Source organism: Engystomops pustulosus, chromosome 4 (genome assembly GCF_040894005.1).
Source record: "Engystomops pustulosus chromosome 4, aEngPut4.maternal, whole genome shotgun sequence".
NCBI classification, from domain to species: domain Eukaryota; kingdom Metazoa; phylum Chordata; class Amphibia; order Anura; family Leptodactylidae; genus Engystomops; species Engystomops pustulosus.
In genome coordinates this window covers 122,692,560-122,705,236 of record NC_092414.1, presented here as the reverse complement: position 1 = coordinate 122,705,236, position 12,677 = coordinate 122,692,560, and the positions used below count along the sequence as shown (strand labels likewise).

At 35.6% G+C, this 12,677-nt stretch overlaps 1 protein-coding gene across 1 annotated transcript in view; it reads left to right on the top strand.

Moving 5' to 3' along the window:
- The window catches only part of SEMA3A (semaphorin 3A), a 159,860-nt gene that overhangs the window by 123,349 nt on the left and 23,834 nt on the right, over positions 1-12,677 (top strand). Inside the window, exons 11-12 of the mRNA XM_072147285.1 lie at positions 2,158-2,377; positions 10,480-10,571. Of these exons, the coding sequence (XP_072003386.1) occupies positions 2,158-2,377; positions 10,480-10,571 (312 nt within the window). The remainder of the gene's footprint in view (positions 1-2,157; positions 2,378-10,479; positions 10,572-12,677) is intronic.

Here is a 12,677-nt window from a genome sequence, read left to right as displayed (position 1 = left end):
TCACAGATAAATATTCAAAAATAAGCTCAAGGAGAAAGTGAGTGTGTAAACATTAAAATATAACTTTTAATAATATTATATAAAAAACATGTTGTAGAGTGTCACCTACCCAGTCATACATGTTTTTTATATAATATTATTAAAAGTTATATTTTAATGTTTACACACTCACTTTCTCCTTGAGCTTATTCCTGTAAGAGTCTAGCCTAAACTTAAAAAGTTCTCTTATTATTGTCCAAAACTTAAAAATGATCTCTTATTATTGTCCAATAAATTCTGCTACTTTCATACAGAAATATAAAATTCAAGAAGATGCCCATCAGAATAGATGAAAGTTAGTGAAATGTAAGAATTCCTCTAATGAGAATGCAAAAATCGAATTTTGTGAGTGATAGTAGATCATTCATAGAATGTGTGAAGCCAGAGGGTAACACTAGATTGTTTGTGACAATATTGATTTTTATTCCATTTGCTATTTAAATATTAATAACACTTAGATCAAGGTTAAAACAAAGATAATTGATTTAGTTCCCGCTTGTTTTTTCTTCAGCAATGTATCTTATGATTGGCATCTACTTGTTATAGTACCTAGGCAATAAAATATATTTTCAAACCATCAAGAATTTACTCATCACAATAGGTTGGTACCTAATTGTGTTCCATTTCATACTGTAATGTGATTTCAATGGGAAAGTAAACTATAACACATTTAACTGGAAACCAAATACCATTCACTTAGGCTTCACTAAGACGGGTAATCTTCACTCCTGCATACATTGGGTTAAATGCAGGAAATGTAGACAACAGTATTATTGTAAAAAGGTTTAATCACAGTAATGTATATAACATTTCCTGACACTTTATGTCTAATATTGGGTTTAAGTGGGATTATCATTGCTGAATAACTAATTAAGTATGAGGTGAAACTAATTGATGAAAACCAACATGGATTTATGTATACTCACAAGAATGGCTCCAGATACATAACACATAATCCATATGATTTAAACGATTTAGAATAATCTAGTACAGCACAAAGGAAAACAAAACATACACTTGAAGAAATGTGACATAAATTATTTTTTTTTCTCCACGTTACAATGTTCCAAAGGGCTGTACTATGAAGATTTTATATAACTCCTTTTAGATTTCTTTACTTTTCTCTTTAATCTGCGACTGCATACCATTTTCTACTTCTAAATGATCACAGATAATTAGTGAGCTGGTCACTCCCACCATGGTTATGACATATAACAATTAGCATATGCAGGTTTGTAAATATATATATACATTGAGGGACCTGAACATTGACAGGGTGGGAACACAGTCAGGTTTCCTAAAAGGGAAAAATCTAAGCACTGGAGAAAAGATTACTTTTTATAAAATTGTATTCACTTAATTTTAGAATTTAAACTAGTAGCCATTCCTATAGCTATCTCTATATACACAGTAGAAATGAGCTAGATAAGGTATGAATCTTCAATTATTTTGGAAAAGAATTTCATACAAATCAAAATGGGGACTGCCATTCATCTTATAGGATGGGGATAGACAAGTGAAAATGAAAACAAAATTGTAAAAGATTCCTAAAATATTAAAAGTTAAATAAAAAAAAAAGTGAGTTTCAAGCTTTCTATATTTTTTTTACTTCTTAGGACTAGAGGGGGTCATATGTATATGCCAATTACCGGGACATTTGGAGTAACTTTGGGTCCAATTCTATTCACCTGAATTGAATTTTCCAAAAAAAATTGCTGAAGTTTCAGCATAGTTTTAAATAAATAAATAAGATACAGGTTAGACCAAATATTTTGGAAAACAAACGGGGGAGATTTATGAGAAGTGTCTGAGAGCAGGACTGTTCTAATTGCCCATGTCAACCAATCAAAGCCCAGCTTTCATTTTCCTGCAGCTGTTTATAAAATGAAAGTTAGGCTCTGATTGGTTTCCATGAGCAACTAGAACACTTTTACACTAGACACTTCTGATAAATTTTCCCCCATATATCAATCCTCTGTTCTAGCTCTAAACATTCTGCCTACAAATGACCATGCTCCACAAATCAGATTCCCTTTAAACATTTTCTGCATTTTCTTTACCTTTAAGAGTAATGAATGTATTAGTTAAATAAAATTCTTCTTCTTAAATGCATTTTAGTGTCCAAGCAAGACATTTGGAGGTTTTGACTCAACAAAGGATCTCCCAGATGAAGTTATAATGTTTGCCAGGAGTCACCCAGCCATGTACAATTCTGTTTTCCCAATCAACAACCGTCCAATCATAATTAAAACAGAAGTGGACTATCAGTTTTCTCAGATTGTGGTTGATCGAGTGGAAGCAGAAGATGGACAATATGATGTCATGTTTATTGGAACAGGTATGCTTTTTGCATGACACATTTGTTTATTTTGTAAAGAATATAGGAAAGTGTGCCTCTCAGACTAAACAGGAAAGTCATAGTCAGTGATGAAACTTATGGTTAAAAGGAATAGCTTAAATATTAACACTGGGATGAGATCACAGTAAAGGGACGTGTGTTGGAAAGGATCTGTTTCATTCTGAGTGTGATATTATTGCTAAATGCCGCCATCAAAGTATGCAATTGGGTACTCGGGGTCAGTTTTCAGATTCCTGTGTTGTAAATCTCCTGACTCAGTTCAAATTGATGCCTGACATAAATCAGAAGAAAACTGAACACTGGGCTCAAGCTTTAGTTCCTAACATTTTACATCTGTGGGAAAATCCTACAGTTAGTTCAGGAAGAGGGCAAATGTGGATTGAGAATTGAAGTGTGAAATAATTTTTGCTATGGGTGTTATAGTGTCGAGCTCTTACAATTAGTTCCCTTTCTGCTAATCTGATTCTGTGGGAGCTATAAAACTTTCTCTGTCATTCAGATGGATTCTGACTTTGCTCTAACTTCTGGCAGAAATGCTTTCAAGAAATTCACAGTGGGTAGCAAATGAACAGTTTGATATTAGGCTTTAGAAATATGGATAGGTGGCATTTCTTAACATTGTGGTTATAGATTTCCATATTTATTTCATACATATTATAGTCTTCTGGGGTAGATTTATGTTTTCTCTTTCTAGTTTTCATGTCTGTCTAGTTCCTTTCGTGTCTTGTTTCTTAGTCTAATTTGTCTATGGCGGATTTTCCTTGTGTTAAATTGCACCTGTGCCTGTTAGTCTAGCATTGCTGCCTAGTGTAGAGGATACAATTATTTTGTGCAAAAAAATTTTTGCACAAAAAAGTTGCAAAGTTGGTTGTTGTTCTTCTTCATACCAAGTTCGCTGCCTGAGGCCAACTGAGCTTTTGCATAATTTTCTTGCAACTTTTTGAAAAGTTGCATATGTCTAGTACAACTAACTTTAGTCTAAACAGCTGGATTCATAGATAAATACAGAAAATTCATTTAAAAAACTGTATACCACGAGTTGCACCATAAGTCATAGAAAAATGCGCAAAAATGTCACTAAGAAAAAATATTGGCATTTTTTTGCACTAACATTTAAAAGAGAAGTAATGATAAATTTCCTAAATAATGTTTAAGGTTTATAGGTAAGAATTAGAGATGAGCGAGTATACTCGTCCGAGTATACTGCTCGGTCGAGTATTAGCATACTCGGACCGGCTCGTTACTCGGACGAGTATCTCGCCGGCTCGAGATCGAGCAGTAAATTAATAAAATAAATTGAATAAAAGTATTTTTATTGTAAAAAAAAAATATTACACATGTTTGCAGATGTTTTACTTGTAAGAACACATTGAAATAACACTATTCTTCACTTTGCAGGTGTTCGCGCGTGTCTCCCGCTAAGTTAGGAGATGTGCACAAACATCTGGAATGTGAAGAATATTGTTCTTTCAATGTGTTCTGCACTTAAATGGTCCTGTATTCACTGTTTTTAATGTTTTAATTCTATTCTTCACTTTGCAGCTGTGCGCGCGTATATCCGAACCTATCGGGAGACACGCGCGCACACCTGCAATGTGAAGAATAGAATTAAAACATTAAAAACAGTGAATACAGGACCATTTAAGTGCAGAACACATTGAAAGAACAATATTCATCACATTCCAGATGTTCGTGCACATCTCCTAACTTAGCGGGAGACACGCGCGAACACCTGCAAAGTGAAGAATAGTGTTATTTCAATGTGTTCTTACAAGTAAAACATCTGCAAACATCTGGAAAATTTTTTTTTGCACTGTTCTTTTACTGTTCAGTTTTATTAAAAAAATGCTCGGGTCTCCCATTGACTTCAATGGGGCTCGTTATTCGAGACGAGCACTCGAGCATCTGGAAAAGTTCGTCTCGAATAACGAGCACCCGAGCATTTTAGTGCTTGCTCATCTCTAGTAAGAATATGTATTGAATATGTTTACACATATCATCAATAGTAAATGAAAGAAAAAATACCCATATTTACCTAAACAACATATCTATTTTAGTAAGTAATCCATTCCCCATTTAATTATAATATTTGATCTTTCTGTTGTTCCACTGTTGTAAGTTGACCACTAGACATTGTCATAATTTTTTTATTTGTAAGACTGAATAGTAGATTTAGTGTGGGAAATACTGCAAGTCTACGGTTCTGGTTGTAGAATAACCAATATTATAATAGCTGCAGGACAGAAATAGTGTAGCTTTTTTGTGTGATTATTTTGACTAGTCTTCTCTATTCACAATGCATGTCCTTTTCCGTAAAGCAAGACAAGTAAGTGTACAGGCTTGTTAACCACACTGTAATACATACAAGGAATCGGGATTTGTACATGTTACACTTTCTGTATTGTCCGAGTTAATTAAATTACACTTATATTATTGCAAGTCAAGACAGGTTTGCAGCCAGTATGTTGCTCCAGGCTGTTCACATGTTTCTGGGATATGTAGAATAGAAACACTCTTGAGTGGACACTTGGTTAAAGGTTGACAGAAATGTTAATTAGCCCATCACCGTGTTAACGAACAGAATGACCAAATGATACTTCTGCCTGATCTGTACAAAGTGGACACCTGTGAGAAGGGTGTATACAGCACCATTTGTCGTGACTGAAAAAGATTATTTATTGATACTTTTCATTGAGTAACAAAGAAAACTGAAACCCTCATATCTCTGGTTTTGACACTAGAACCACTCTTAATTATTAATTATGATGATTTCATTATTCATTATCTACTGTCTCCTCAACACCAATCTTAACAAAGAAGTTGGTTTAGTTAAAAGACAGCTGTTCTTCATCACTTCTTAATGGGAAAGTTTATAATCCAAACTGAACAGACCATGGATGCCTGAGAACTCCTTTACTTCCTTAGATAATCCCCATCAATGTCAATCTTAAATCCCAACATTAAAACATGAGGTCAGCAGTCAAAACAACAAAACTGGAAGGCTAGGTCTATTTTTGTTGGCTAGAACCCTTCATAGATGTTAAAACCATATAACATAAAACTCATTGGTATAATACATGGCATCAGAAATACAATCTAATGATAGGTCATTATTTGCTTTCTTTGATCCATATATAGAATGTAAAAATGATAAAATGTTGCATTGTTCTATATACCCTGTAGCTTGTGTGACTTAAAAAGTGCAATCAATGTCTTGTTGGATCAATTCTCTAAATATATGACCTGAGGTAATATTTCAAATAGTGGAAGCGCTTCTGTCATTGAAGTGAATTAATAGCCCTCTTATCCTTTAGCCAAGCTGTAAACTGGAGCCTATTGATCTTAAAAGAGGTAGATGTTTTAATTTGTGTGAAAGTATTTGAAATTCTACTCTTCAAAACTTGATCTGCAGCTCAGATACAGTGTAGCTTTGGTACCTGAGGCCTGATCACAGTCTCCATAGTGATTAACTTATGTTACCTTTGACCTCTAAAGTTTCTGCAGATGCAAAGGCCCCGCAAATTTGCGTTGAGTATTCTACAGAGAGAGCCAATTCGTTTCAATTAAAGTGCCCAGAGGTTAGTTGTCAAGTTTCACCCTTTACTTATCAAAGTCTCCATCTACCCTAAAACATTTATGGCGTAATAAGTGATGAAATTTCCAACTAAAATATTTTGCTCTTGACACATTTTCTTTCCGAATTTAAATTAATTTCAGCATTCAAAATACGACCTTTCATTTTTCTTGAAAGTTGTTGGAATGAATCCATTCCCTTTCACCTTGGAAAAACACTGCATTGCAATATTATACCATGAGGAGGTTAATGATTGCTATTAATCACATCAAGATTTTAGGATTGTACAGAACCACATGAATTTCATTATCAATAGTTTTGTTCTAGTAGTCTGCAAACACTTTTCAGCTCAGCCACCATATTTGTCTGGCAAGGAAGGATATTTCAAGCTGTTTAGCTGGCCTTTTAAAGTTCCTATCATCATACATTTATCTTGGTGGGATAGCTAGTGTTAAACTGGAGTACGCAACTAAAGAGGCACAATACAACAGCACTGGATAAGTCCCCTCCAAGTTATTTTTACTGCAGAGGTTGTATCAATTTATCCTCATATATTATAAGTATTGATGGCTGGGGACTCAACTAGTGGGGTTGTCAGTGACCACATGAAAATGGGATCTGCAAATTGTCCAAAACACTGCATATGAATAGAAAACCATACCCAACCAGAAATCCTATAAGAGGCCTTTAGGACAGCTATCTACCTCAGTTGTATCACAGTGGAAATGAACATTGATCACACATCAGGTTAAACATAGTTTAGTGAAACTCCAGCTAGTATTCCAGCACTATCAAATTTTAAAATCCATACTTCTTTATTTAATTACAAAAGTTCAGAAAAAACAGCAGCCTGTGTGTTTCGAGGGGAACCTTTAGCCATTCCTCCTTGAACTTTATACTGGAATAAATTACATAGTGAAATACAGACATTGACATATAATGGTGTTTATAACACAATGCTTTAGCATTGGTTCTATTGTACATTTTCATTTGAATATTGCTGATCATATATGTTTATCATTGATATGAAGTACATATGGCATATGATACTCAAAAGATCCAATTCTTGTAATTGTTGGTAAAAACAGAAAAAGTCTCATTAGTGACACAACCCTTCTAATCAATTCTCAAGAAATGACCCAAGCAAACAGTCACTGGCTCTAAATCTGCTGTATTGTTTTCTGCTGGGCATTTTCTGCTTGACATCTTTTTGCTAAGTGAGATTTGGTGGTGGGGGGGTAAAAAAAGCTCATATGTTGTGTAGTGCCAAACATTGTTGAAATTTTACTTCACACAGACACTCCCTTCACACAAACAGTAAAAAACCCCATCTGTACAGGCCCCAGCAGAGAACCCCAACAGAGACTTTACATCACACTTATAGCTATATGGACTCCAGAAAAGAACTTTTATACTACCAGATCTTTGACCACAGTCCAGATATACTGAACCCAGACAAGTCCATCGTCTCATACCTATCTAACTAATACTTATATTTGTTTGTTCCTGCAGCCTTGTCAGCATATTCCCTGTGGCATCACTCCAGAATGTGATTATCCCACAATTTGTCCATTAAAATACCACACACAATGAAGCTTTTGCAGATGGTGGTTGGTTGGGCAGGGTAGTACAGTTTAAGATCCTGGAGTTTGAAGCTATACTTTTGTTCTATCCCATGCTCTTGAGAGCTTATATAAGTATACTTTTCAGATACCAGTGCATAGGATAAATACTTTCTTTAGAGGACTTTTCATTGCAATGAACCACTACCTCAAACATTGTGTAATCCATCTCCAACTAACAACAGATTCAAATTTTGGCTTGTCTGATTTATTGATAAATTCAAGCAATGTCGTGGTAAATAAAGCTTAAGTCTTTCTTATTACAGAGCTTGAAATTGCATTAGCCTCATGTTTGTCTCATTCTTGGTAATCTGGAATGCATGACTTCTAAGGAATATATGAAGAACATAAAAAGTTATTACCCCTCTAGTATGACACAGAACACCCACTTACAATCATAGAAAAGGTCAATTTTCTCTTTTTCTTTTTGTTAATGTGCAAGGAGGTCACTGCATAGTTTATTGACCCCTAGTGAAGTCCACAGCAGAGATGCTGAAGTCATAATGAGGGAAAATAGTGGGTACTGTAAGAAACTTTTTGATAATAAAATAAATTTCCACATAATAATTCATGACTTTAGCATTATACATACAAGGTTAAAAGTGTTAGACCAGTGTTTTAACTAGATAATAATATTATTTTTAATCTATTTTTATACTCACCTTACTGACTGGTTTCATAGTTTCCAAAAGACACATGAAGTTTTAGGAGCCTCCTGTCTGCCAATAAGAGAGGAAAGTCACACCCTCCTACCCTCACCTATTGATTATATCTCTCTTGAGAATTTCTATCACTCCTTAAAGGAAACCTACCACTTAGTATGGCAGGGGTAAGCTGTAAGTACCGAGCACCAGCTCAGGGTGAGCTGGTGCCGGTACTTACTTTCGTTAGTGTTAAAACCGCGGTATCGCGGTTTTAACACTTTTTAAACTTTAGGGCAGAAGGGGCTTCGGCGCTGCGCGCGACCGTGCGCGCGCAACATCTCCGCTATTTCCTATGGAGGCGCGCGCACGATCGTGCGCACGCAGCGCCGAAGTGTTTTCTGCCCTAAAGTTTAAAAAGTGTTAAAACCGCGATACCGCGGTTTTAACACTAACGAAAGTAAGTACCGGCACCAGCTCACCCTGAGCTGGTGCTCGGTACTTACAGCTTACCCCTGCCATACTAAGTGGTAGGTTTCCTTTAAAGTTTGGATTTTATTTTTTTAAATTTTTTTGGCACTCATTATGGGCAGGTAACGATTATGCAGGCACAGGCAGTCACAGTGGCCTCCACAAAAAAGGCATATTGCTACCAATCATATGGAGAACCATGACCCCTACTGCAGTAGGGGTGAAGTCATTACAATGGAAAACAGTAGGTAGTATAAGAAAAATTGCAGTTTTTTAAAAAAAAAAAAATTACTTAAACTAACATTTCAACAGCAGTTTGTTTGAGTCAGCAACTGCTTAATCTTCAGTTTAGGTCTTATTTTTTTTTTTATTTCTTAAACTTGATGGACTATGTCTTGTTGAACTGTCCAGAAGTCTATGTTACTGGGTTAAATGATACTGATTGCATTTTTAAGTTTTTGCTATGTGGTTGTATGTTGTATGTGGGCATCAGGATTTGTGTGAATGATTTACTAGGTGAAAATTCCTGATCCAACAGTCTATAGCAACTATTCAGTACATTTCCTAATGGTTAGAGATACTGTATAAAAAGAAGAATTTGGATTGTTGCTGTGGCTCACCAAGTGGTTAATATGTAACAGTAATGTTTTTTTTCTGCATTCAGTATTTTCTATGACACAGAGAGAAACCCATGATATTTTAATTGAATAGGAATAGAAATGTTCTAATTCCACACAAGAGTTACCTGGTAGCACAAATGGATCTGATCCATGGATTCCCTATTCATCTGCATTGTAATGTACATGAATATCACAGTCCACCATTTGAAGTTATAAACTGTTGACATGTAAGTTTCAACATCTGACAAGAAGCTATTCCTTACATTTTTATCCTTCCTTGCTATTTGTCAGAATTCACAGTGTGTAAATAATAAAGAATTTAACACATTTTTCCTGTCTGTCCGATGATTGGGAAAAGCTGTATTTTAGAGGGGAATGCCATATAGGTTAAATGAAGTGCCTCCAGCATGCAGCTGCATGGGGAGTGAAGTGTAAATTTAGCTGTACTCCAGCTTGACAAGTGCCCTCAAAGATCAACAAAGATGTTATCTGGACCTTTGTACATGTGAGACACTTTTTCTGTCTCTGATATATGTACTCAAATGTTTAAGAAACAACCATAAAACCCATCGAAACTCATAAAAAGTACAGGAAAATGCTTCTCATATTCCACTAGGGTATACGGCTAGCTTCTAGGACTATATAGAATAGGTTTGTATATGTATAAATACAAATTCACACTCTTCAACTTTAGGACAGCAGAAGAAAAACATTATTATCCATTTTACTATTGCCATTGCAGTTAAAGTAAAATGAATGAATCACCATCCTTATGCATAAATATATCTCAGTACTTTTGTGTTGCTTTTCTGCAGAATGTTATATTTAACGTATAGTATGTATATGTATTATATTTCTACTACAACTGAATTCCAGGCATTTGAATGTATAGAGTATTCAGCATTAGTCATTCTTTTTTGTGATAAATCTGTCCATTTCTACTCTATTTAACAAGATGACAATGATTGAATGATTTTACGTTCCTAAAACCACTATTGCAAATAAATAAGTTGCAGTAGTAGTTATTTTGTATGTTATTGCTAATATGTCATGCACGTACTGTACCACCCATTTCAAAAATAAATATAGTGTCTGAGACTTCAATATATTTCTTTTTCTGCAGCTAGAATAACATACAAAATATATTTTTCAGACATCGGAACAGTTTTGAAAGTTGTCTCGGTTCCCAAGGAGACTTGGCATGATTTAGAGGAAGTACTATTGGAAGAAATGACCGTGTTTAGGGTAAATATCATTTACTGTTTGCAACTCCAAGTCTTTATTCACATAGTTGTATTACATCTCAATCTGATAAAAGATATAAGATATAAAGCTGAGTGTATTTGTGTGTATATGTATGCATGTCTGCTAAAGGAATCTGCACCGTTGTGTTTACAATAACCAAATTTTGCACAGCCGCTCCCTGAGACTCAGAGTAAGTCAGAGACTAGGTTTTGAGTCAAAATTCTCACCCTACACTTTCCAAAATACATAGGAACCATTGTCTTCTGACTGCTGTGGCAGTAAAGAACCAATCACAGTTCAACTTTTATTTTTTTCCACAAGTCATTAATATGAGCTCTGAGCTTTGACTAAGACATCTTATCTGTAAGGCAATATGTATAGAAATAGGGATAGAGAGACAGAAAGACACAGAGAGACAAACAGGGAGAAAGAGAGACAGACAGACAAGGAGAGAGAGACAGACAGGGAGAGAGACAGACAGAGAGACACACACAGAGAAAGAGACAGAGAGACAGAAAGATAGAGACAAGCAGCGAGAGAAAGATAGTGAGAGACAGAGAGGCAATGCCATTGGCTACAGCTAGTGTTATATATATCCATACATTCTATAATATACTGTTAAGTGACTTGATTCAAAATACAGAAGTGGATGCCAAATTATATAGTTGTACTTTCTTAGAAGGATTTTTTTAGAGGAGAAAACAAAGAGCTGCAGAACAATAATACAACAGGGCACAGAACACTTATGAGCTTGTAATAATACTTATTATGGAATAGTTTAAAAATTAAAAAATGGTATGTATTAAATTACAAGCTTATATTAATGAGTAATGTCTCTGGTTTAGAGTACAGTTAGTACAGTGTGAAAATTTGGTTATAGGTACATCTGTGTTTGTATAAAGTCAAGGAGGCGGAGAGTTGAGTACTGAAGTTAAGTTCTCCCTTCTCCGAATGTCACCTCTGCTGTGGCTGACATCACTCACCAGATTTTAGAAGATATTTGTGGTGTTGTCCCTAAATGCAGGATTGTCAGTTACAATGAGGTGGCTATTTTGGGGAGAAGGGAGCTTGACTTTAGATCTAAACTCTCCATCTCAGTGGCGTAACTAGGAGAGGCAGAACTCCATAGAAGACTTCTGAATGCCCCCCCACACACACACACACATATGGGAATTACATTCACACACATTCATGCACTCATGTATACACACATTTATAAACTTACATACATACAGCATATACACACCATGTACACACAAAACACATACACATTTAGACAGCACATATACACATACAAATAGTACCATACACACCCATGCAGCATATGTACAGACATACAACATATACACATCACATATGCACACACATATAGAGCATAGAGACATCACATATAGAGGCCTTCAGCATATGAACAAACATACACAAACGTGCATATGGCATATACATACCCAATACCTCAGATGCAGGTGCCCCCTGACACTCTGGAAATCATAGCAGCTGATACCCCTGCTCCATCCTTGACTTTATACAACCAATTTACATCTCACGTAAAAGTTGATTTTCTGTATACCAGCTTGCTATGCCATGAAGAAACACAACTTTGTGGACTATTAACATACTATTCTTCTGTTCCCACACTTCCCTCTAAGTTTTATTATGGTCTATGGTGTTTGATAAAGGATGACTATAACCAAAACATCACATATCTTTGACATTTTAACCATCAATAAAATATGACTTTTTTGTTGCAAAAAGTGACATTGACACTCAATACATTGGGGCACATTTACTAATATTGTAGGAAACTGCACTAAAAGTGCTCTGCCCGTGTATAATGCGCCAGATTCATTAAGAACGTGCGCCAGAAATCATGAATCTGTCGCTTCCCTGCACTGGCCCGACTGAGTTCACCAACTTTTTTGTGGTGCACCTTTAACATAGGGTGTGTGACAGACTTTGTATGATAAATCTGGTGTACAGTCCGACTGAGCACCGGAACGCCCCCTAATTTGTGTCGCATGGTGGCTTGTGCAACTGCGCCACAAAGCATGTGACACATTTATGGTGCAGACACGTCTTAAATAGAGGTTTAAGCAGTTTACACCT